The following is a 27,314-nucleotide window of genomic DNA, read 5'->3' as shown; positions in this document are numbered from 1 at the left end:
AATCTCCTTTTATGCCTTACTCATCCCTGTCCTCTTTTTCTTAGTGTTTGAAGAAATACTGTGTGTTTGCTGAAATCATAGCTTGATTCAGAAGCATAGAATTGACCACATTTTATGCAGCATTTTTACTTGTAGTCTCACACATCACCTCAGCTCTATTTTTTCACCCTAATCGATCGCAGTGGCTCATGAGAGATCTATAGGTTAATGTCCATATGGGTTGCTAAAATTCGGAAGTTATAAACCAGTACGCTGGTGACATGCACAAGTAAACAAGTCTTACATTGAATGGTTTTAAGTGAAGCCGCCATAAGTCACTCTTCCTATGAAGGAGAAATACCCCTCCCCCCCTCCTCTTACCAGTTTCATTCCTTATTGCAGTGCCAAACATTTTAACTCTTGGGGATCCAGATGAGAATTTGAAGCACATGGTTATACTGTTTAGCTAATGCAACTAGAACAGCTTTTAGAATAGGTGGTGTTTGGCTGTTTTTGGAGCAGATCTGAGCCTATGGCTTATATAAACTTGCGCTGAAGTCCCATTGATAATTGCCAATAGTTTGAATTTCATCATTTGGAACTAGACACATAAGTCCCTATAGACATATTGATTTATAAATGGTTATGTTACAGGGATGCTCACAGAATTATAATTCATTCATTTAGCAAACGTTTATTGAGCTTCACTACGTTTGTGATGCCATGGTGTGTTTTGAACACAGTCAAGAACAGAGGAGGCATGGAGCTTATGTTCTACCTGAGGTTACAGATGAGAAAGCAACCAGACTATAAACATAATGCAGTAAGTACTATGTTGGGTGATGTAGAGGGTACCCTGAGCATCTAAGAGGGGCATCTGAAGGCTTCGTAAGAGGAAGCGAACCTAAATTGAGTTCTGAAGGATGACTGATAGTTAATTAAAAGGGAAGAGATATAAGGAGAGTGTGTGGATCGGAACATACCGTGTTCAGAGGCTTGGAGAGGAGAATGTATTTTATGGTGGATTAGGCACAAAGTCAAAGTAAAGGAAATAGAAGACCAGGCTGGAAAGACTCGGGTGGGAACCCTCCAGAAATCCAAGTTTCCAGACGGCAACCATGGACCTACTTTGCAAGCATGCCTTCCTAAGGATAGCAGTCTCCAGCCTCCTATGGTGACTCTTCTTTGCAACACAGTTTGGGGGTGCTCTGGCCAGCTAGTGAGTACAGAGACCAGGAATGCTGCCAAACATCCCAGATTGCACTGGACAGCTCCCACAAATTAAGAGTCTTGAAGCCCAAAATCATAGCAGTGTTGAAGTAGTAGTAACTCAGGCAATTAACTTTTCCCCAAGTTATCTTTTTACTTCTTTGCTGTGTATGTATGGATTTTACTTACTTATTTAGTATTCCCATTTCACAAACTACCCCGGCCAGGCCTGCTGGCTTGCTCCTTGCCCGGGCTGTCCTGCTGCCCCTTCCCCTCGCCCTGTGGGCTCAGCCACTGGGTTGATTCCATTTCCCCAAGAAGGGAAGGGAGGCAGGAAGCACAGAGTGATTGCTTTATCTCCAGTGCTGTATATTCACAGTGACATTTAGGAAGAGATTGTATGGATAAAATTTAAACAGTACACTATAGAAAAGGGTTGAAAGGGGAACAGAAAGTCGGGAGTGATGGGCTCCTTTGGAAATTGTGTTAGTGGCCCAGTGAGTAAGTATAAAGCATAGCTTGAGGTACTCAACCAGAGGGCAAAGAAAAAAGAAAAGATGGTAGTTATGGGAGGAGAGAAGAAAGAATCTGAGCCTTCCAACAGATATTGGAATAGAAATTCAGAAGAAGAAAGCAGGGCTGCTGGGAGAAAAGCAGTAATCAAAGAAACCACACAGCCTTAACCTTTTCCTGGCGAGGAAGAGTGTGCAGACCCCGCTTCCTTCCCTGGAGGCCTGGCACCGTTAGGGCAGTGCGCCTGTGCCTGACAAGGGATGCGGAGCAGCGGGGCTACAGGGACCCCCCCAACTAGACAGGCTACTCAGTGTTCACAACTCTGAGATTCATTATTTGGAGATCTTTGTTGCAATTAATGTGCCGTTGGAATTAGATTGGAGAAAGCAGAGTGTTTTATTAGGACATGGCAGTATCTGACCGAATTTGAACGGCCACCCAGCCAGGCCTTAGGAAGAAAGTTAGTCAGGGACTAGAATGCTGGAGGAAACTGAGAAGTCATCTTCATTTAGTATGTGTGTTTTTTTTCCCCCTTGTATAATGCTGTGTTTTGTGAATTTAGGTTTTTGTTTTTATTAGTTATGCATGAGCATAGTTTAGAGGGAGCTAGATATACAAGATTTGTTAAGATAGCCCCCAAGCCCACTCATTCCTCCTTCCCAACAGACAGTACTGTTAATTGTTGACACAGTGTGTGTTTCATAATGGACTTCCATATTGTTAAATAATAGACTTGTGTTCTACTTCTCATTTTTCATATTTAGGCTTGTTGTTCAATTTCTGACTTTGGAAGGTGAGAATTGAGCTCTCTTTCTGCCCTGTATTCCACCACACCTGAGCACCCTTTCTCTGCCCCCCCAAGTCCTCAGTATAGTTACGATTTCAGTTAGTTCACTATGGCAGCTGACCTAACTGTGCTGTTCACATCTAAACTCTGGAGTAAATTACAGTTATCTTTCCTGTGTTTTCTTGTTTCCCCTGGTTAATGATTATATCCTTAATATAACTTACTCATCTTAAAAATGTGAAGGAGTGCTTACTTTACGCTGGGGGCTGGGTTAAACACTTTGACTCATCCTATTTAATCCTGATAGCAAACCTGTTTTGTGGCCTCCCAGTGTTTGTCTCCTTATTTATGCAGTTAGAAAGCCTGGAGAAGTCAAATACATTTGCGCAAGGTCACTCAGCCAGAAAGTGGAAGGACAAGAATTTGAATCCAGCTGTGTATGACTACAGTCTGAGGTCTCTGGAATGTCTCTGGCATATACATGACATTACAGATGGCATCTGGAAGCAAGGTGGGGAAGATGAGATCAACTAGCAAAGAACTTGAAAGAACGGAAAAAGAAAAAAAAACGCTTTTACAAAAAATCGTAATTTGTATGCGTGACGGAAACCAACTATATACATTCACTTGCATTTATCTGCCAGTTAGGTATAAATATCTTTTTAATGCTTTCATTCTGACAGATAGTTCTTTTGTTTTCTTCTAAGGGGAAAAAATTCCCTCCCGAGCCTTCAGCTCTAATCTGTCACTCAGCTGCCTTCTGAGGGTCTCTTTATCTCTGCTCTATCCCCCACATTGCCTGCTTGGTTTACCCATGATTTTAGTGGAGCCTGTTCACATCCTCCAGTACCTCCCTGTGCAAAAATGTCTGGGAAGTAAGTGTATGGAGACTGCAGATTTGAAAATATCTATTTCACTATCACTATTGATTGATAGTTTGTATAGACTTGGAATTCATTTGTCTTCGAAATTTTGAAGGCTTGCTTTCTAGTCTCGACTTCTCGTTTTCTAGATTGCTGTTGAAGTCTGAAGCCATTCTGATTCCACATTCTTTGTATATGACCTGTTTCATCTTTTTCTCTCAGGATTCTTATAGGTTCTTTGCTTTGTCTCTGATGTTTTGAAATTGTATACTGATGTGTCATGGGTTGGATCCTATTTGTATCTGAGTGTTAGAAATCTCTGGCTACCTTTCTGGGATATTTTTCTTGAACATCAGTATTTCTTTGATTATCTCCCCATCTTTTCTGTTATCTCCCTCTGGAATTCTTGTTGTTGGGCATGTGGAACTTCTTACATTGACACTAATTGTTTTTCTTTTTCTTTTGTTCTTTTCCATGTCTGCGGTTTGCTTTATTTGGGGGACAGTTGTTATTTTTTTGTTTTTTTTTTTTAATCATCAAATCTTTTATTTTGCTTCCATGTTTTTAATTAATTATAACAATTTTATTGAGATATAATTCACATAAAATTCATCCTTTTATTGTGTTTAATACAGTCGCTTTTAGTATGTTCACAGTTATCTTGTCACCACTATGTAATTGTGAAATAGGTTCACCCACATGACTCTATATCCCTGCCAAGAAACCTCTTAAATACAGGGTGGGGCAAAAGTAGGTTTACGGTTGTATGTGAAACAAGAGTTTATTCTTGTATTATTACTTATTAATTATTGTATTTTTCATATGAACAACCGTAAACCTGCTTTTGCCCACCCTGTATTAGCAGTAATTCTCTGTCCACCACTACCTGCCCCCATCTCCCACTACTGATCTGTCTCTGGATGTGTCTGTTATAAACAGTTTATGTGAGTGGAATCATGCAGCATGTAACCTTTTATGACTGGTTTCTTTCACTTAGCATAATGTTTTTAAGGTTCATCATGTTGTAGCATGTGTTGTTCATTCCTTTTCATTGCCAAATAATCACATTGTATGGCTGTATGACATTTTGTTTATTCATTCATCAGTTGATGGACGTTAAGTTTATTTTTACTTTCTGGCTAATGTGAATAATACTGCTATAAATAAGAGTGTACAAGTTTGGCCTGGACATGTGTTTTCAATTCTCTTGGGTATATACCTAGGAGTGGAATTGCTGGATCATATGGTTAACTCTGTTTAACATTTTGAGGAACTGCCAAACTATTTTCCACAGCAGCTGCACCATTTTATATTCCACCAGCAGTATGAAAGGGTTTCAATTTCTCTACATCCTCTCCAACACTTGTTATTGCCTGTCATTTTGATTTTAGCCATGCTAGTGGGTGTTTAGAATCTTAATATTTAAGAGCTTTTTTTAATGTCTAAGAGTGCTAAGATTTCTTTTAAAAACGGCTTCTTGTTTCATGAATTTAATTAATTTATCGCAGATCATATTAGTTTTTTTTGAAGTTTTCTTTTCAACTTTGCTTATTCCAAGTTTTTTTGGTTTATGTTATAAGCTTCATTACAGTAGGTCTGGGTGGGCCATGTATGGATTAAATAATGTCTGATGTCAGTACCATTGGATCTGATCTTCAGCCTGGTTTGAGTTCCTCAGATCCTCAGAGAAATTGTTTCTAGTCTCTGCCTGGAAAGTATAAAGATTGGCTTTCACTGTCTGGGAGTTTAATGGGGAGAAGAAGTAGGTAGCCAGTGTGCATAGGTATACCTGGCCACTCTGTTCTTGGTCTAGTCCTCCTGCTGCAGGTGTTCACAGTGTTCCATGAAGAGACTTCTTCAAAAGCAAAGCTCCTGCTAGATGAGGGAGGACCAGTTTCTTTGAGGTGTGGCTGAGTGGAACCTGGTATCACTGATTTCTGAGCTTGTTCCTTGTTGGTGTTTTGCAGTATAAACCGAGTGCACCGCACTGAAATCAAGTGTGCACAATCAAAGCATCAGTACAACTACCTTGCTGTTAGAGTTCCATTATTCAGATAAAAGAGATTCATAAAGACACAACCTGGGCTCAGGATCACACAGCATATGTCTCTGTGTTATACACAATGGAAGTAATAGACTTACATATTTCTGTGTTTATATAATACAGTAAACAATATGTTTATAGTAAAAGACATTACAGTAAAATTGTATTTAAATAAATTTATATAAAAACAAGTAGCTGACTGTAGTGTTTTTTCTTTCTTTCAGAATTTAAATGAATATGTTGAAGCATTAATTACCTTGAAGCAAAAAATTATTAATACAGAGTGAGTATGTTTTCTTGTGTTTGTGTGAACTTCATGGGCCTGACAGACAAGCTGAAGCAGGCGAACTGGAGTTTCTCTTCTGAGGCCTATGTGGCATTGTTCTCATTATAATGGAACTCCTGTCCTCATTGTTAACCTTCTGTTATTGGCTTTTATAATAAGGCTCATGCCTGAGGAAGTGACTTTTGCTAAACTGGACATTTTTTTAAAGCTGTTATTTATATTCAAAGCCTTCTTAGCTTTAGGACAGGGCCTCAAATTTCCTCACAATATTTCATAGCTGTAGTGTGAGATTCAACTTTTTAAAAAATTATAGAAGTCATATAATTTATATGGTAAGATGTTAGATCAAAGGGATTTTAAGTGAAAAGCTGATATATCAATGGACCATTTTTAAGGACTTTAGAGTAATATATGTTTCTATATATAATTAACCAAATCTACTGCATAGAAAGGTATCTTGCATATTTTGAAACATAGTTTTAACATTGTATAACAATTCTTTTTTTTGTTGCAGTAACTTGTTAACAGAATATCAGAAGAAATGTGATGATATCCTTTTATTGGCTTTTCCCTTTTAATTTTTAAATTTATTTATGATTTTTACTTTCAAGAAATGTGAGGTATTCATATTATCTTTTGGAGGGCAGTATTTACAGGCTTAAAGTAGGAAGCATTTTTAACAAGCACAGTAAACAGCTGGTCTTTTACTGTTACTATGTGTTTCAGGATAAAGATTGCTAATTTCCTTACTGTAGCATTTATTTTATTTTTGTTACCGGTTTTGGTTTTCTTAAGGTGTCATAAGCTTTCCAATGAGTAGGTCAGAAAGTCACTGAAGTGCAGCTTCAGCTTCAGTATTGGGGCAGATTCTACTGTTCACCTTTGTCAGTCCCTCAAGGCCAGCTTCAGTATTACTTCTGGTACCCTGAACGTATTTGTGTTGTTGCCATCATATCTAATTTGTGTGAGTAGAGCAATAAAACCAAGGTGTAGCATTGAGATTTACTTTTCGTTTTTAAATTTTTGCATTAAAAAATGTCATTGATATTTCTTGTGCCTTATTTGTTGGCATTATCAGTCTATTTAATATAAATATGTATTATTGCAAGAGTAATGTCTTTGTATTACTCTCTGTAGTTTTTATAAGCTACAAGTACTTTTAATTAGCCACATGGGAAAATAGGTAGGCAGTAAGTTCCATTTGCTTGTCATGTTGCCATTGAAATACTTATTGCTATCTAATTATGTGTTTATTATATATATCCTTTTTGGAAGGACTAGCATAACCTTTTTGAAGTATTATGCAAGTAAGGAAAATTATTCACTTTTCTAAAATTTACAGAATTTTAAAAATCAAAATTGTTAGAATAAGTTATTAAAAATTGATAAAACTTTCGATTCTTGAATTTTCATTCTATGATGTGGTAATTGGTTTCTTTCTCAACTGTAGGTAACTATAGATTTTTAAAAAATATATTTGGCATTTGTGCAAAATACATATTTGTTGAAACTCAAGTATAGTGATTTGCTCTACACATTGAGGTACCAGTGTTGCAGAGTTAATTTAGCTTTCTAACTTGATTTCTTTTTAAAAATAATTCTGAACATTTCCTTGTTTATTAGTTCTTCTTTCTAAAGGGCAGAGTATTTTTATATCATCAGATTTTTTTCAGCTTTTCTTTCTTGTATTCTTCCTTGAAAAGACTGTGGTAGTTTAGGATGAATAAAATATACTTCTTAATCTTGAGAAGCTTACATTTTAATAGAGGAGCATATGACTTGTTACAAACATTTACTATATTGTGATACAAGTAGAAATTGATAGATGAAACTTAAAGGAATTATTTTTTGCTCTCTTAGAACATTACTTGCAGCTTGAGATGGGAAATGAAGTTTTCAAATTGTGTAAATTGTAAATGTGAGGGATTATCTAGATTGTTGTTCTCCTGGTATAGTTTTATATTGTTTTAGTAAGAACGTAACTGTTGTTTGTTGGAATTATGGTCTGGACTATTTAGGAAATGAAGGACAAGTTGTTTCGGGTTTCTGATACATATAGGATTCATTAGTTTCATATTTCTTTATTCTTAGAATTTAATTTTTGTTTAATTTTCATTCATTCATTCATTCATCCATTCTTTCATTCATTTATAGAAGGAGGGGAAGGGAGGGAGAAAAAGGGAGAGAAGCATTGATGTGAGAGAGAAGCATCAATCGGTTGCCTTTTGTATGCTCCCTGACCAGGGACCAAACCCGAAACCTAGGCATGTGTCCTGACCAAGAATCTAACCAGTGACCTTTTGCTTTGTGGGATGACACCCAGCCAACTGAGCCACACTGGTCAGGGCCTGGAATTTAATATTAATCATATATTTTATCAGATACCTTTTTAATTTAGAGAAGTGAGTATTTTGACTCTTGGTACATGTTATAAATAGGAATGAGTTAGTAAAAATCTTTTATCACTGTTACATGTATGTTAAAGATGAAACTTTGAATGTTGTTTTCTAGGAATCATGATCTTGCCAATGTGTACATTGAATACATGTTATTTTTAAGTGAGTTCTGTCTTCAGACAAGTATCAGTAGATGAAATTGTCAGAGTTTTCTTTAACACGTTTTACAGCTGCAATTTGCCAGAAGGTAAGCTGTCTGTTTTCATCATTGATTGGGGCGAGACGTTTATCAGTCTAGATTTTTAAATAAATTCAAACAAAATCTATGTAAGATTGATGCATTATTTGGAATGTTGCTTTGATGCTCATCATAAAAAAAGATTCATGTTTTTTACTATTGTCCAAATGAAGTTTTTATTAAGGTCTTAAATTATTGCCTGATTTGACTTCTCATTCAATAATTTACTGATCCATGTTGCCATTGAGATGAAGCTTATTTGTTGTCTACATGAATGGGGTTGTTTATCTTGTGTATTTGAAACATTTTAAAATAATGTAAGAATTCAGAAATATTTCATACTCTGATTACATTGATCACTTAGAAGAAGACAAAAAAAGCATGGTTATAAACTGAACCACAAAATTGTCTACCATTTAATCTGAATAAATAGGGATGAGTTTAAGATTAGAGGAGCCAATTTATTTGGCAAATTACCCTTTAATATACTCTCCAGGAGATTGAGAATCTGCTGTATCTGCTTCTCAAGTGGCTTTTTGATACACTTTTATTAGAGCTAGACTACAATGCCGAAAAAATAAAAAGCAACATGAGGACCACATTGGTATTAATAGAGAGAATACATTTAAAAAGAGAAGTCTTTTATTCCTTTTTTGTTTTTAGAAAATAATCGAAAATCACCAATAGATATTTACTAATTCACTGCATTGTCCATTTATAGAGAGAATAGTACTCTGCATCACCAAGTGGAACAGATGCTTCAGAAAATTTCTCCTCTGCAGAAATGTCAGGAAGAACTGGGATCTTTAAAGGCTGAGCTAGAAGAAAAAAAGGTACCTAAAGTAATATTCCTACAAAGCTTTGTCTTCAGTTAATTAAGAGCTTCTAATTCACTGTTACTGGGTTAAGGGTACATTTTGTATGTTAATAAAGGAAATAAATGCTAGTCAAGATTCTTTAAGTATGTTACTATACTTAGTGAACATCAAACTAGCTGTTTTATGGCTTGGTCCTTACAGTAATCATTAAATCTATAATTCTGTGTTTGTTGTTATGCTTTTTGGAAGGTTCATGAGAGGAACCTTCTAGCTGTGAATTTATGGCTCCATGTGTCCTGCATTGATTGACTTTTCACTTTGTTTTTTTCTTTAAGTGTAAAATAACATGCAAAAAAGTTAAACTTAAAGGTAGCAAAATCGTGTCCTCCATTTCAAGATCAGGTTGCAATAAGTTTATTTAAAATGGTATAAGCTTGTTTTTCTTCATAAATTTTAGTTTCTTCTTTATAGGAGTCTTAGAAGAGAATTCATGGCTTTTATAGATAAGAAAAATCTGAAGCCAATAAAGTGAGGTGGTTTGCAAAAAACCAGTTAGTAGCCAAGCTGGGTGATCCTTGGCTTCTCTGCCTGTTTTCTGAGCTCTTCACAGGATAGTATTGTATTTGTGCCTCTTGAGTTCAAATTGTGGCATTCTAGCAATGCCCTGTACCTGTCTGAGGTCTTACGTACTTTAACAGTGATTGGTTTTTCTATTATTGTAGAAATTCTTTATTATATGTTTGACTATGCAATAAAGTTAGGCAAAAACAACCCCTACATTGAATCTTGTCTACCTCTGATTGTATAATAATTTCATCAGCCCTATCTGAGAGGAAACAGGAACTGGAATCAGAACTGAATGATAAGCCCTCCTCACTCATTCACTGTGACTTTGGAAAATTTAAGTCATCTTATGGACCCTCAGATGTCCTCATCTGTGAAAAGAGGTCTTATAGCCTGTCTCTCAGAGCTATGGTGATAAAGAAATATATACACATTATATTATGATATAAAGCTATTCGATAAGTTTCTTTTTCATTCCATTGTGACCATTAAGGTATATATATTAATTGGTGTTAACACATTTTTTCCAGTTACTCTTTTAAGTATAGCAACTTGTTTTATATATTTGCATAATAGTAACAGTAACTTGTAGTAAGCTCTAAAATTTCTTTAGGTTTTGTTGAATTTTAATTAGTTGAGATAAAAGTATTAGCTATTCAATATTATGAAGATTTAGAGTTGCCTTAGAATTAATATACTTTCAATTTTATAACTGATTAGAGTATTAATCATATTATATCTAATAAGTTCTGGTTATATTCTGTAAAATGTTTAATGAATTGTACTTTGGTTTCTTATCTAACATATTATTCATTTGGTTAATTTCATACCTTTAAATTATGCTAATTTAGCTTTTCAAGCTCAAAATAAGTTATTTTGATGATCATGACTTTCAAATTGGCAGTATATACTATTCATTTTTTTTTTTTTAGAGTTCTCTGAAGTTGTATCAGGATACTCATCAGGAATATGCTCGTGTAAAAGAAGAATGCTTGAAAACTGATGCTCAGTAAGTAGTTTTCAAATGACTATGGAAATGGGGTTTTCATCTTTGAAACTTTTAAAATTAATGTTTCGCTTCAGTCTGTCTGTGGGTTTGTTGCCTGTAATTAACTGCAATCTTGAACATCTCTCAATCTTGGTGTCCACATTTGTCAAATGGAAATTACAACTATCTTGAAGGATTATAAGGAGGGTTAAATAAGCCATCATGTGTCAAAGGGCTATACAAGAAAGAACTGTAAACATGTTTATGTCTGTGTATGGCATGTATGCTTGTGTATCTGTCTGTACAGACATTATCCACTTCTTTCTTTGTACCAGTCCTTTAACAGATATCATACAGATATCATACGGAATGGGTGACTGTTACCATTCATAAAAAGGGCTGTTCAGAAGCATCAAGTTGATTATTTTAAGTTTAATGCTATATTCACATTATTCAGCAAGTTTGTGAGCTATATATAAAGTAGTTTAATATTGATGTAGCAATAACTCAGAGACTCTTTCTCAGTGAGTTAACTCCCTTCTCTGATTCAAACCCATCCCAAAACAAGTGCATGTCTCCAGCCACGGCTTCTCTTACAGTGGTGATGTCAGCGCTCCTGCCGTCCATGCTCTGAAAATTAGCATTGTCCAATTAGAGGCTGCGCTAATTCTAGGAAACCCTTCAGACACATCAGTTTGGTTGATAGATGAGGCCATTGAGGGAGAAAAATACAGATTTCTTCTATTTTAGATCTATTACACACTAAATGCATGCTGTTTTTTCTTAGGTTTGCTCTGCCTTTAGAACAATCTCTAGCAATTTTAGTGGTTGATGTGTGATGCTTGTTGTGAGTGACATTTACTGTTATATAAATCTCAGTAATTAAAAATATACCACAAATTATAGTGTATTTTTTTCTGTTACATATATATTTTTTTACCATTTTAAAATATAAAATTTTATTTTTAGGAGGAAGAAATTAGAAGCCAAGGTGAAAAAGCTGGAAGGTAATTGGCAATATTGTTATCTAGTTACGATACTGTAAGAGATTGTAGTACTTGATGAAGTGGTTGAGTCATCGTGGTTTTTTTGATGGTGCTGCCCTGGGTGACTGCACTAAAGGTGTAATTAGGGGAGAAGTTTGAATACTGTCTTCCTTTCAGTTACTGGATAGTAGTGTGAAAGTGAAGTATGACAAATCCTTGAAATGTTGTTGCACTCAAAGTAATAGCAGCCTATACTTTCACTATAAAGGAAATTGATTAGTAAAATGATTTAATCTTGAAATTTGAATCTCATGGGGCTTTCTCATTTTTTCCTAATGAAATCAGTGGTTGGTAGAGAAGGTTACTACTTTTGGTATCAAGAAACTTGAGGTATTTTGATAGTTATGACAACATCCATGGAGAGATTTCCATGAAGGTCCCTACTTTGAGGATTGTCACTTTGTCCTGGTCTTCCCCCGACCCCATTGTTTGGTTCGGGGTTTCTGGTCCATACTGAGTAGGCACAGGGCATAGGGGCCATGCCGAGGGTCTGGTCAGTTCTCATGGTGCAGCTAGTAACCCTTTCAGGAATTGAATGCAAAATCTTTTCTTCTGCAAAAGCTTTTCTGTTTTCTTCCTCTATCACTGGGTTGTTTGGGATGTGGAAATAACATCCAGTAGAGACAAGCAGCACTCTGTCAGACCCATCCCTGGTACATATTTCTTTCATTCCCCCATGGGCTTTAGCAATCCTCTTAACCTTCTGTGGCTTACTGACCCTGCTCTTTGCTATTTCATCATACTTACAGTGCTCTGCTTCAGAAATGGTGTATTTATCATTTAGGGTGTGAAGTAAGGATTTAAGTTTAGTTGGATCAGGATATATAGATAAAAGAAAATATTTCTAGTCATCAGTTTACCTAGATTGAGCTAGATTTTTTTAGACCACAACCATAAATATTTTGGTAATAATTTTTTCTTTGATTTGGTTGTCGCACAAATATTAATAGTGTGGCAGTAAATACAGCAGCACTGTGTTCTTTCTAAATATTGCCTTCTCTTGCTAGCATGTGGAAATAAGTATCTATTCCAGGAAATCTTTTTTAAAAGTCTGAAATGCCTGTGTGACTACTTACAGCTTTTAGAACACAAATCCTCTGAAGCGAAAGTGTAGCCTTTATTTTCCATGTGACAAAAATATTTTTTCTAGTAAATAATAGGTCATAATAATTGGGTAAAGAGATAGGCTTATTAAAATGAATTGGGAGAGGATTGTTACTCTGGTGCTTTAAGGAATATTACTTTTCATAATGATTGTATATGAATATATTCAGGTCAAGTTAATATGGCTCAGATTCCTTTTTTTTTTTTTTTTTTTTTTTTTAAGACCATTTATTTTCAGAGAGAGGGGAAGGGAGGGAGAAAGAGGGAGAGAAACACCACATACCTCCAACTAGGGGCATGGCCCCGCAGCCCAGGCATGTGGTCTGACACGGAATTGAACCAGCGACCTTTTGGTTTGTAGGCTGGTGCTTGATCCACTGAGCCACACCAGCCAGGGCACTGGTCGGATTCTTAAAGTATACTGGGACTGTACAGTGCCTCAGAACCCAAAACACGAATGAATAATTGGCTGAAGATTTTCAGAATGGCTTTAAAAATGCCTTAAAAGAACATTTGAACCTTGAACAACTTGAGTTTTAATTGAGTGGACACTCAGGTTTTTTTCATTAAATACTATAAATATATTTTCTCTTATGATTTTCTTATAAGATTTTCTGTAATACATGTGACATACAAAATATGTGTTAAGTGACAGTTTATGTTGTTGGTAAGGCCTCTAATCAACAGTAGGCTATTAATTGTTTTATGAGGATTTTCACCCCTTGGTGGCTGGCGCCCCTAACCCCAGTGTTGTTCAAGGGTCAACTATAGATCCATGATAAAGGTATTAGCAGTCACGGCTATTAGCTTATTGAAAGGGATTTCAGAAAGGAGTAACAACATAGTTAGCATAGAGAAGATTGTCCCTTCCCCCAAATAATTAGAGAATGGTATTAACAATATTCTAAAATCTGTAACCTTGAGTGTTGCTGGTTGTTGAAGCATAAGGAGTGGGGGGACCATGACCTCTCCCTCTTTAAAGGTCATGGGTGTTGGATACTTGCCAGACTAGAGGGTTTGGGCTGGCTTGTGCTGGAATTGCAAAGACTGTTTAGGGCCTATGCAAATTTTATGGTTTTGTAGCTAATAGAGATAATATTTTAAGCTAAAAGTGTTTCTACATTTATCCCTGATTGATAATAAACTGAAGGAACAGATCTTTTATAGAATTTTTTTCAAAGTTTTAAGAAATGAGAAAAACTCTCAGTAGATTAGATTTTGAATATTTATTAACAGTAGTTGTAAAGTTGGTAAATTGTGTTTCTTTCTTACTTCCCTCCACTCTTTAAATAAAGAGGCTGCTGTCAAGCAAATTCAGGACTTCAAGCAACTAAGGAATGAAAAGAAAGTACTTGAAAAGGAATTTAAGAAGACACAGGTAATAGATAACAGTGCACATACATGTTAACTTTCTGGCTTCAGGGCTCCTTAGTGTCCTTTGTGAAAATGCAGTGTCTTAATCATGCAGGGGTCAGGAGTGAGGCCTCTGAGAAAATAGCCAGCAGTGCCAGTCGGGTTGCTCCCCTCACATTAGGCCTAGAATGGTGCACTCCTGGGCGTTGCAAACACTGTTAGTATTTTGTTTTCACAGGAAAGGCTTGATGAATTTTCTAAGCAGAAAAATGAAAAGGGTGAGTATTCAGTTAATGGCTTACATAAAAATTCTGTTTTAATATATAATATTCTTTTTTAACTATTTCTTTTCCCCCACATTTTTAGAGTTGAGACACATTGGAACACAAATTTCAAGTGATTCTTATGGAAGCATAGATAAAAGTGAGTGTATTCCAAGTTCTGTTTTTATTTCTGTGCATTACTTTTAGTGGTTTGGGAGCTTGTTTGTTGCTGTTACCTGTAATTGTGAAAGTTCCCAGGCATAGTAAATGTTCCATGGAAGAAGTTATATCTCGTTTCATGTCTCCATTAGATCGTGTATATTATCACCCTACTGTTTGATAAAATAGCACAGTGAAAGAAAACAAGAAAAAACAATATTGTTTGGGAAATGAAAACTAGTTAGAGATATAATTTCCACACTTTTCAATAAATAAGTATAGTGTTCTCATTAGTTTACAATTTATCAAGTTAATTTCTTAGGTTCCAAATATATAAAAATTGTTATTGTCAGGCAGGAAAACTGGAGTCAAAACCCTATAAGTGTATTTTTGGAAGACAAAAATTTAGGGAAGGCCAAAAGTTATAAGGAAGAGTGAAGTGGTTGTCAAATTCACAGGGGAAATGACAAACGTGCAGACACACCTTTTCACTGTGAGCGATCTTGTAGACCCAGCAGACCCTCCATATCACCCTGCCCAGGCTCTGTAGCTTCAGCTTCACTGGAGAGGATACTCCAGCGTCATCGCAAGATGTCGATTCAACACGGGAGGAGACAGATACCGTGTCACTCCCGAGTCGGACTGCACAACCATTCTCGGCGGTGCAGATAGACTCTTAAGAAGCTACACCATCGTCTCTCAAGACGGACGGCTGCCGACGACGATCTTGTAGAGGAGGAGGCAAAATGCTGGAAGTTGAAAAATTGGGGTTTTCATTGTAACATTTGTATTTATTCACTGTGTGACCATTAACTTTCCTCCTTTGTGTTTTTCTTCTCCATTTCTAAAAGGAAGATTATTAATTTCTGCTCTGCCATCTCTCACTTTTTTGGTGGGGATAAATTGTAAAATATAAATAACGATGTTTTCATATCACTAATGTGCTTTTTTCTTCCCCGAATGGCTATTATTAAAACCAGTTAAATTGTTTTGTACAATAAATGGTCTCTTTAGAAGTCTTTATCTTTTTTTGCTTCCTTTTTATTTTTTTATTTTATTTTTTTGAAAACTGACAACCATTTTTTTTTTTTCCCCCATAAATACCAATAGTCTTTCAGCTAAAATGAAACCTTTTCATTCTGTAGCCACTCAGGAAGTTATGCATAGTTACCAACAGCATATTTGATAGAAGCAGATCTGTATCTAATTCTTAAGCATAATGAACCCAAGTTTCTTCTCTTGTTGGAAGATACTGAGAGCATCTGACACACTCCTTCTGTGTTATAACCATGGTCTTACATTTTACAATATGTAAGAACTGCTAAAAGAGTTAAAATTCATGTGCAGCGTCCAATGTAAATTTCCCATGTAAAATGGAAAATTTTGATATGACTGGTTTGTCATACTCATAATGCTGCTCTATACATTTTGTTACACCCCCAACTCCTTCTAAAGTACTACAAGTTTAGAATAAATCTAGTTACCAGGAGATGGGCACTCTAGCCATCCTAACAGTATCACTGACTATCCCTTTGCCAGACTTCCCCCTTTTTATTTTTTAATTCAGTGCATGAGATAATCTTTTCTGTGTGGTTTAAGGCTTTAATAGTCTATACCTTTCAGTTACCTACGCACTGATTTATCACTATCAGTGATATATAATTTGTGTGCTTTTGACTCTTCTTCCTCCTATGTGTGGCAAGCAAAACTCTCAGTAATAGCTGTTGCTGAGAGAAATAGAAGTGTGGACAACTCTTGGCTTTCCCCGGTAACAGTCAGCTGTTGAATTTAATGATCTCTTTTGGACTGACAGATTTGCTCTACGATCAGGCTATTCTCAGACCTTACTATTTCAAACCAAACCTTCCTCCCCCTTTCCTATAGTTGCTCTCTGTCTCTACATTCTGTTTTACTTTCCTCAAAGAAGTTGTTACTATCTCCAAGTAAAGTTTTGTTTTGTTTTGGTCTTCTTTTCCTGTGAGGGCTGGGATATTGTTTGTTACACATTTTACTTTTTCGAAATAAATGAAGTCTTTAGGAATCTACTGATTGTTAAGTTGTGGACCTTGGTGGAATTAATTCCTAATTCTTAAATGTATCTTTAATGCTTTTCTTCAATACTTCTGAAAGAGATTTACAAGTGAGGCAGAAAGAGTGTTGATTTCACTTTTAAAAAGGCCACGTGAGTGGCACATTTGCCTTTCCTTGCTTTCGAATTGCAGAAAAAATTGCAGAAAATACAATATAACTCTTCTCTATGTAAAGCAGTTGGTACCAATTGATGATGAAGCCTCAAATTACAGAGCCAGTAGCAGCCCTCAGAAAGCAAGTTTTTGTGGCAGAAGCCCTGTATTTCTCAAAGCAAAGCTGACAGGGAGAGGGAGAAAGGGCAGGACAGCAGCATTTTGCCCAGTCATTGATTAAGGCATGAAAAGTGTGCACCCTTCTGGGTTCAGAAACAGTTTCTGACATTTGTCCACAGGCTATGGCCCAAAGTTTAGCTCTCTTAACGTCTTAGTTATGCCATGGGAGACATCCAGAGTGAGTGCCAGAATTGGGAATTGTGGCTGTTTTGAAAACGAGCTGCTCCTGGTCCCAGAAAATGAGATGTTTATATAGTCCATTTAAGTCCTCATAACTGCATTCACCTGTCTTCCCTTCCTCTGAAGATAGGGTCCGATAGGCCAGGGATTCCCCAGACCCTCAGCCTTGGACCACTACTGGACTGGTACTGGTCTGTGACCTGTTAGGAACCGGGCTGCACAGCAGGAGGTATGCGTTGGGTGGGACAGTGAAGGTTCATCTGTATTTACAGCAGCTCCCCATTGCTCACATTGCCTCCTGCACTCCGCCTTCTGTCAGATCAGCGGTGGTATTAGATTCTCATAGGAACATGAACCCTACCATGAACTGTGCCTGCGAGGGATCTAGTGCACTCCTTGTGAGAATCTAATGTCTGATAGTGCCTGATGATCTGAGGTGGAGCTGAGGCAGTGATGCTAGTACTGGGGAGCAACTGCATATACAGTGTATCACTACAGAGAGGGTTAGCTGCACAGAGAACATGATAAGTCAATTGCTTGCAGACTCATATCAAAACTATATCAGTGAGTGGCAAGTAACACTTAAGCTGCATCTGGTGGCAGGCTATGAAGCCATCCTGTCCCACCCCCTGATCTGTGGAAAAATTGTCTTCCACGAAACCAGTCTCTGGTGCCAAAAAGATTGCGTAACTGCTGCTATAAGCTTATGAAATGACAACCTACATTTATAGGACTAAAAAATGTAGGCCGAAGAAACATACTTTGGCTATCAAAGATGTCCTGCCTAAACTTTCGTTCAGATCAGAGAAAATGCACCAAAGCTCAAGAAAAGCTAGTTCCTGAGGAAACAGTATGAAATCATGAACCACGTTAAAAAAAAAAAAAAACTGAGTAGTATCCTTAAAAGAAATCTAAGAACATATATATAGGCTGCTGCTATGAAATTGGAGTTGGTGTTCTGGAATATTAAAAATAGAATTGTAGAAATACGGCCACTAGAAAGGCTGAATTGTTGAGTGGGTAAATATAGGGTAGGTGTCTCTGAGACCTATTGTGGGAGTCTCTGAGAACATGGTACAAAAGAGCAAGGAAATAAAAGGTATTAGAGAAAGTGTAAGAATCTGGACAATAGAGCTGGATGTCATAATAGTCACTTGTTAGAACTTCTCAGGGGAGAATAGCCTAAGGAGAAAAGGTGATGGAGAGATAACAGAAGGAAACTTCCCAGACCTTAGCACAGATGTGATATTTATATTGGAAAGGCCTCCCAAATGTTGAACATAACTCTTGTGTGTCATCTTCATCTCTGATACATTTATAGGGAATACATTTAAAATCAAATGAAATGATGGAAAAAATAATATACAGGGATGGATAAAGAAATTCCAAGCAAATGCTAAGTTGAAAGCTGTAATGTAAGGCAAAAATAAGTCAAGCCTAGGAATGAATTTATATGGATTGAAAGGGAATATCTAGATTGATTAAAGCTATAACTTACCAAGAAGAGACTGCTGTCATTGATCAAAAAGCGTGGAACTCTGTCAAGTAGAATGCTTGGAAATTCTAGGGGCAATAGCTAAATCTGTTTCCATGGGAGATTTTAATCTGTTTCTCAGAAATAGAAATCAGAAATACAAAATAGGAGATAGAATTGGAATCATAATTGCAAGGTTGATGATTTACATATGATTCTTTTAAACCACAGTTTTAGAATTTAAAATATGTTTAAAACATATGTAAAGTGTATTTACTAATAACTCGTTTATGATATATTAAGATATTGAGGTTTAAGAAGATACTAGTAAAATTACTCTCCCGTGCCTCCCAAAAAGTCTTTCAAAACTTATCTGGTAATTGCAAACACATAAACATGACAAATTCTTCTTGGATAACAGAAGATAAAAATGGAAACACTAAACTGTTTTGTAAATAAACAACAATAAGGCAGCATTTATTAAATTTTTGAGATATTGCCAATATGGTATTCAAAGGAATGATTTGTAGTCTTCACTGACTATTTTAGAAAGCAAGAATTACAGAAAATGAATGACTGAGAAGGCAGGGAAATTCAGCAGAAATCTCACGAAAATACAAGAAAGCGGTCGATGAGGATGAAAACATAAGTTAATGAAATAGGAAACTATGCAGTTGATTTTGAGACCATTAAAACCATCGCTGGATCTTTGTAATGCTGATGAAATTGACAGATCTTTGCAAGTCTGATCAAGAAAGGAGCAAAAACCTAACAGCACCAGGACTGAGAAACCTATAAAACTATAGTTGGGGAATCTTAATTCACAAATTTACATTCATATTTATCATGTTAATGATATGGACTACTTTCTAGGAAACCTTACCAAAGTGGACTCAGAGTAGTTGTTGCAAACCTGAACAGAAAAAGAACCTAGAAGTAAAAAAATTAAAGCTCTAACACCATAGAAGATCCAGGTGGCTTACCATTGAGCTCTGTGGAGCCTTCAGTGAAAACTTATTATTTTATTTAGTTTAAAACTTAGAAAAATATGCAGTGCTTTCTGTCTCATTCTCTTAGACTAGCATAACCCTGTACCAAAGCCAGTTAAGAAGGACATGCAGACACATCCTCAAGACTCAGAGCTTTGCCATTTAGGAGTATAAATAAAATTTTAAGAATTCAAATCTAGTAATTGCAAATACAAACTATGACTTAAGGATTTTTCTAAGGAATATTGCCACAACTGGTTAAGAGAAAAATGGTATGATCTCAGTTAAGCACCCATTCCTCATTAAAAAAAAAAAAAAAAAAAAATTGACCAGGTAATAATAGAATAAAAACATTTGCACTTGAGAAAGGTGAAACTTACAGAGCAAGGACAAGGTAAGCGTGCTTCCTGTTACCTCCATTCTGTATGTATGGGAGGCCCCTGGCAGTGCAGCAGAGTAAACACAAAGATTAGGAACTCTAAATGCTAATAAAGAAGAGTCAAGATTGTCATAATTTCAAATGATAGGACTGTAGAAAATTGAAAAGTCTCAGCAGGAAAATAGAAGTGTAGGAGCTTGGGAAAGTGGTGATATAAGCATCAAACAAAAAACATACCATTATGAATCTATTTAGAACAGGGATGGAATAAGAACAACCCATTCTCAGATGGCAACAGAACCATCAGATTTCTAGGAAAAGACCTAAAAGCAGTGTGCTATGCCTCCATGAGGAAAATTCAGAAATTCCTGAATTGCAATGAAGAAGACCTGAATACATAAACATTATGTTCCGGGATTAAGAGATTCAAAGGATAAGGATGTGAATTTTCCCTCAATGTATTTGTAAATATATAGCCTCACTCAAAATCCCATTGAGGTTTTATATGGGAAAGGACAAGCAGATGCTGAAGCTTTTTATCTGAAATCAGTAGATGTTTAGAATAATATTTTTGAAAAGGAAAAAAGATCTGAGCAGATATTAAAACATAATAAAACTATTGTGATTAAAGAAGTGTGACATTCATGTGGAAACTGACAAGTCAATGGAATAGAAAAGTTCAGAAATACTGACAGATATACCTTAGATTTTGATGAAGGAAGTGCTTTAAAATATTGGGTTAAGGTGTGCAGTTCAATTTAATGAGGTTTTCTCTTCCCAACCAAGTAATGAAGCCACAAGAAGGTCTTTTTTTTTTGCTTTCCTGGGAGTGGATATTTCTTTTATTTGTAGATTAGAAGTAATGAAAGAGCGTTCAATTAGAATAGGCATAGTTCTGCTTAATAACCTCCATAAGGATAGAAAAGTAACTTTTTTTCTTTTTTTTTAAGGTTCCCTGTTTGCTGCTTTGGGTATACCTAATAATCAGGGATCCTATCCTGGTCAGGTCATTTAAGCAAAGGGGATTACAGTGTTTGGAAGCAGGCTTTGGGGTAGGTTAATCACCATGTAGATAAGCTGCTCGATCACAGAATTTGAAACTCAGAAATGGATGTGCCTTACACAGGGTGATCATCAGAAGTTGACTGGCTCAGGGGAAGTTGGAAATCTCCAGCTTTTCAAACCCACCCTGCGCCTCTGTCCTCCCCTTCTGTCCTTGTCCCTCTGTCTGAACCTTATTTTTGGTGTGATGCAGTTTGCTGGCTTCCATAGAGCTGACCTATTCAAAATATGTGATTCCTTAGAGATATTTTGGTTTAAAAGGTTGGTCTTTTCACCTCTCTAGACTGGATTAAAGATTTCGGTATTTTTGATAAATGCTTCAGGTTAATTTAAAAGCTTATGTTCAAAGAAACAATAATAGAAGTTTGAAGTGGCCTAAAATTGCTTAATATTTATAACTTACTTTTAGTTGTATTTTAATTTGTGTGGGCTGTCATTTTATGAGATTTGACCACAAACTATGTATATTTGTAAGACTATTTTTTGCTTTGAAAGTTTTTTTTTAATTTGTATATTTATTAATGTTAAACTCAATTTAAAACCATAGTTAATATTCTTATTATTCTATGAGTTGTATTGGGCCTATATTAGTTACAGCTTGAATTGGTGGTTCTTAACCATTTTAGGAATCCAGATAGATCCCTTTGAAAATATATAGAAATTCCAAAGATTTTGCTTCTCTGTGTGATTATCTCTCCCTATCCATATGTTTACATACACACGTTTTTGTCTCTCACCTCATTTTTTCTTAAGACCACTAATGGCTTTTCTATGATCCATGGAGCCCCCCAGGTTAATTACAGCATGGTCAACTTTGAGGCTTTCCTGATAACTTTCTGTAACTGAGGAGATACCGCTCTCCTGTTCTTTGCAGAATATATAGAACCCAAGTCTCTCATATCAGTCATTATATCTGCTTCCTTCTCCAGTTACATATCACTCTGTAGAAAAGTTACAGGCCAAAGGTTTATTTGTTCCACGCAAACATAAAGGTGATAGAAGTCATTAACAACAGGTAAATGTGGTCTTCTGACTCCCATTCTCCCTCCTCCCTCAAACAAAACCCAAGCTTGTATTTATCAGTATTTGGCTAGGGTATCGCAGACCTTTCCATCAGTAGCTAACTCAGTTAGTAATGCACAATGGTTGAATTCGGGTTTAAGTTACTTAGCTTTCTAAATTCCTAATAAGTCCTGATTTCACAGGACTATCTTTGGTCCTTGCAGAGATTGAGCCAAATAACATATCTTTAATACTTTATTCTTTTTCCCAGGAAAAGTAAAACTACTTCTGAAGGAACTCTGGCTCTGTGTAAACACAACACACAGAGTACCTGGTGAAAGCAGCACATGTGTCCCAGGTGAGAGAGAAGCTTCTAGGAATACATATTGTACATGAAAATAGAAATGTTTACCATGGGTATTGTGGACTTTTCATTTTGAATGTCTTAGTTTCCATTAGAGAATGAACTAAGCTAGAATGGGTACTCTTAATTATATGAAACTCCTTTCCTTGCAGTGTGACTTCTGCCAATCTCAATAAATGCATTTAGGTTTTAATGTTTAATAGCAACTTTATTAGAGTACATACAAAGAAATTGGCAGGACCCACAGTGGGGACATATTTGACAGATGCGTGCACAAGACTATGGACAGGTGACTTTTCCAATCATATGAGTTCCATTCATCCACCAGCAGTTTGGCTTAATTTGTTTTTTATGTAACTTAACTGCTTATTTTGGTTGGAATTTTAGTTACAATCTGCTCTGCATTGGTAGTCTCCTTTAGGATACAAATATACAGATGTGGTTAGATAAAATACTGTCACATCAGATTATTATTGTACAACACAGTTAGCTAATGCATTTTCAGAGATTTGGCTTAATCTGTGATGTATCTTGATTTGCAGTAAAAAGCCACAGAGACTTTCTTCCATTTTCAGTTGCACTGTATTCAAAGATTTGCAAATAGATATTAGTCACTTGGAGTGGTTGGGGAGAAGATTACTAAATTGCTATTTTACATAAGATTAAAATGCTTTTTAAGTTTGTTGTCGTATTTCTTCAGTTAGCTGCTATGAATTTATAGTTAATGAAAGATCTAAGTCTGTAGAAACATGCACCTAGTTTTTCTTCTCAGGCTGTGAAGGTGATGTTTGCTAAGAAAAATGTTCATAGGCAAGTTTCTGATTCTCATTTATGTGGATTCAGAACTTGTGAGGCCTATAGATGCATGTTTGTGGGGTTCACCTCCTGGATAGAATTCTAATAATATGACCATATGGAGCCTGCAGCTGCTAAATTAGTTTCTTCAGTTTAGAATTTACCTATTCATCTGTTCAGGCAAAAGCAGCCTGAGATTCTTTTCAGTCTGCTGTATTAGTCAATAGTCTATTATAAGCAATTGATTTTATGTTGTTAAAGATGTTATTAACAGGGACATCTTTCATTTAATAATTTTATGTTTATTTAAAAACATTATTTAGAGGGATAAGTCTGTTCCTTAATGTTAGCTTTTTCAGATAGAAGGGAAAACATGGTATCTTTGTAATTGATACCAATAAATAAATATAAATATATATATTTTTTGCTTTTTATTTTCACCTGAAAAAGTTTACAAAAGTAGTGCAGAAAATTCCCTTATTATTCCCATCTAGATTCCCCAAAGGTTAACATTTTCCATCACCAGTAATCAAAACTTAGTACGATACTGTTAACGAAAGTAAACCATGTGTGAGTTTCATCTGTTTTTCCCACCAATGTCGTTTTTCCTTTCCAAAAGCCCATGTTGCATTTAGCCACCATTCGTCCTTTCATTTCCTGCAGTTGGACAAATCATCCACCTTTCCTTGTTTATGCCTTTTTACTTTTGGAGAGTACAGATAATTTTGTAGAAATCTTATCAGTTTTGGCATATCTGATGTTTTCTCCTATTAGATTAAGACCTTGTATTTATGGCAAGAAATCCACAGTGGTGATACTGCACTCTGCCTTGGGTGCTGTATGTACCCTGAGAGAAAGGATGTAGAGATGCGTTATCACTGGGGGTGTTAATCTTGATCATTTATTTAAGTGGCGTCTGCCAGGTTTCTTCATTGTAAAGTTACTATTAGTTAATTATTTTCAGGGAGATTCTTTGACACTGCAAATATGCTGTTTCTCTCCAACTGTGGTCTACTGATTTTAGCTGCCATCCATGGATCTTATTGGCCATAATAACTACTCTGTCTAATAGGTTTTATTGTATTGCCTTCATTACTTTTGCATTTATTAATTAGGATTCTTGTATAAGAAAGAGCTGTCTCTTTTCTACCATTTATTTTTTCATTCACTTATTTCTGTCAGTACAGTTTCATAGGTATTGATTTTATTTTGTGCATTATAATTCAGTACTGCCGTTACATGTTGTTCAGATTACCCTGGCTTTGGCTCCTGGGATTGTCATCTTCTAAGGGCTCCTGGGCCCTTTGTGCACACCCCGTCCTGTTCTGAGTACCTCTTTACTTCCTCTTTTCTTTCTGCCCTGCAAGGTGTTTCAGGGCCAGCTTGTATTTCCCCTCCCCAGCCTTGTAATCAGCCATTTTTTTCAGGACACCTGAGTCCTATAAAACATATTTTTACAGCTTTCAAATATGACAAATAGATACTTCTAATTATTTCCTAGGACACTAATTAGCACCACTGCAGTTCACCAAAATCAAGACTTGAAAGGATTGGCTCTTTATAGTAATTTTTTTGTTGCTTATAATAAAAAGCTCTACTTCCTTACTTAGAGCATTGTACAACTGTGGTAGGTTTGGTATCAGTGGATTGTAGAACACTTGTCATACAGAGAATATCGTGTTCCCTGGCAGCCTGCATGCACAAAGCTGTTTTCTCCCAGGTGCTACTGTTTGTAACGTTCACCGAGAGAGTCAAGAGGGTGAGCACGTCGTCAGGGCCTGTCACATTGCTGCGGGTGCTTTTCCACCCTGCACCCTGCTGCGGAGGGGTCATGGGCATCCCATCCACCCATCTACCTGTCTTCTCATCCTTTTGGTTGTGAATGAAGCATATTTATGTGAAGCATGTTTAGGTTTTATACAGTAGTCTTCAGGAAGGGATCAGTTGTTTTTTAAAACATGTTTTTACTTGGTCTTAATATTGCAAGCATTTTAAGCTATTAGGATAAGTTGGGATTTTTTAAAAGTCTTCCCAATATAAATATTGGATATTTACCTTTTTCTTCCACAGCAAAACCTGCCCAAGAAAAGCCCAGATCCGGAGAGTCTGGGGAAGATGGCATGCCTGCTCGGGTAGGAGCCAGTCCTCTCAGAGCCTCTGCTGTGCAGACGTGTCTGGCAGAGCTGTCCATGGAGATAGAGGGTGACTTCTCCCCATGTAAAAATGTGGGAAAAGAGAGGCCCAGTGGAGCAGCTCATTGTAATGAGGACCAGCATCCTGAGGTTTTAATGCCAAGGAATGATGAGGACAGTACTGAGTTTTCTGATCATAATCACTGTTTTGATGAAGATCTTCAAGCTGCAGTTGACTTCTTCAAGCTCCCTCCTCCTCTTTTGTCTCCAGTGCCATCACCCCCTCTGGGGTCCTTACCACACCTGGGCACCTTACCTTCTTCGCTTGCACCTGTGAGTTTGCACTTTGACTTTGAGTCACCAGATGGGCATAGTGTTCACCCTATTATGCTAGCCATACTCAAAGAACACTTGTGGTACTCGGACTAGATTTTATTAGGGAGTATTAAGAGACTTTTAAAAGGCCTGCCAGTGCCCTTAGGATTAACATGTATAGTATGATTTTTTACTTTCTGTTATGGTTGCATTTTTGTCTTTATCGACAACCAAATTGTAAGTTTCTTGTAGGACTGTGTCTTAATTGTTTCTTCTTATACATGGGTAAATCCTTGTATATAGCATATATTAATCTAGATTGCTGAATTCCCCACTTCATGAACTTATCACTTTTTTGTATGTTTGCAGAATGGTTTATCCTAATTTCTTAGGAAGTTAACTTTTGATGGAACGGACTTACACACTTTTTGACTTAAGGAGCAAGTAAATAATTTTGAATCATTTCCTTCATTCAGGAAACATAATGTAATTCTGTTGTGTTCCAGACACTGTGCTAGGTTCCAGGAATGCAGAGGTGACAGAGGGTATGGTTGTCACTTGGTTGGATCTTGTATGGTGGTCACACCATAAGGAACAGGCGGTTACATGGCCTCAGTAGAGCAGTTCAGTACTGGGAAGCACCCCTTGCTGGAGAGGACCTAGACAGGTGCTTGGTCCTGAATGGAGACCAGGTGGAAGGGAAAAGGTGGGAGATGCTTCAGGAATGTAAGGTCCTAGCTCAGTGTTGAAGAGAGAGAGAGAGAGAGAGGCATTTCAAATGGCATTGCCATTTACACAAAGGCATTAACTGGGGTGAGCCTAATGCTAGGGAACATTTACACAAACCAGGTACAGGTGTGTCCTAAGGACTTTCCGTTTTATCCTGTAGGCAGTGGGAAGTTCTTGATAGACAAAAACAAACAAACTAACCAGAAAACGAACCTAATGATAGATTTTTATATGAAAGGTTTAGTTTAGTCATTTGATGAATGGGTAGAGGCGGGGATAGTCAGGGAAGGGGCAAAACCATAAATAGGGAAATCATTTAATCAGCACTTTTCTGAGTTCTTGACACCTTAGCTCAGTAGTGACATTGGGGTTATGAAGAGGTGGGACAGTTTGAAAAATGTTAAGAGGTTCAGTGAGCAGCCTTTGGTGAGGTTTTCAATATGGTTGTTAGGGGAGGTAGAGGAGTCAAGGTTGTTGGGGAAAAAAAAAAAAACTGTAAGAAGCCCTATTTGGGTGGGAAGATAATGTGTAAAATGATAGGTATTAGGTGTGTGGCGGATTTCCAAGTGGACATATGCAGTATGTGTTTTAGATCCGTGGGCAAGGTGCTCTGAGGGAGGCTGTGGTGAGATACAGGTGTCAGGATGCTTTAGCTTTTGGGTACAGAAGTCATGGGACCATGTGGTGTCATTCAGTAAGAGTGTAGAAGAAGGTGGGGTCCCAGAGAGATTGTGAGGAATTGCAATATTTACATGATAAAAGAGGAAGAGGAAAGATTGAAAACAAGTGGCCGGACAGTGGAGGAAAAGAAAACCAGGAGATGATGGTACTCTTAAGAACTCAGGGGAGGAAACAATTCTTTGAGTAGGAGTGTTTCTGTCAGCATTGACTGGTCTTCCCCACACTACCATTTCCCTTAC

General features: G+C 36.7%; 1 protein-coding gene across 1 annotated transcript in view; it reads left to right on the top strand.

Annotated features, from left to right (window-relative positions):
- ICE1 (interactor of little elongation complex ELL subunit 1) overlaps window positions 1-27,314 on the top strand; it is a 51,131-nt gene that overhangs the window by 4,475 nt on the left and 19,342 nt on the right. The window contains exons 2-12 of the mRNA XM_090276243.1: window positions 5,620-5,678; window positions 6,196-6,230; window positions 8,306-8,324; window positions 9,037-9,148; window positions 10,630-10,706; window positions 11,655-11,692; window positions 14,131-14,213; window positions 14,427-14,466; window positions 14,555-14,611; window positions 22,331-22,417; window positions 25,289-25,683. Of these exons, the coding sequence (XP_090132369.1) occupies window positions 5,620-5,678; window positions 6,196-6,230; window positions 8,306-8,324; window positions 9,037-9,148; window positions 10,630-10,706; window positions 11,655-11,692; window positions 14,131-14,213; window positions 14,427-14,466; window positions 14,555-14,611; window positions 22,331-22,417; window positions 25,289-25,683 (1,002 nt within the window). The remainder of the gene's footprint in view (window positions 1-5,619; window positions 5,679-6,195; window positions 6,231-8,305; window positions 8,325-9,036; window positions 9,149-10,629; window positions 10,707-11,654; window positions 11,693-14,130; window positions 14,214-14,426; window positions 14,467-14,554; window positions 14,612-22,330; window positions 22,418-25,288; window positions 25,684-27,314) is intronic.

Source organism: Furipterus horrens, unplaced genomic scaffold, assembly GCF_987537825.1.
Source record: "Furipterus horrens unplaced genomic scaffold, mFurHor1.1.pri manual_scaffold_5, whole genome shotgun sequence".
NCBI lineage: Eukaryota > Metazoa > Chordata > Mammalia > Chiroptera > Furipteridae > Furipterus > Furipterus horrens.
Note: the sequence above shows the minus strand (reverse complement) of the source record. Positions and strands in the feature narration are given on the sequence as shown.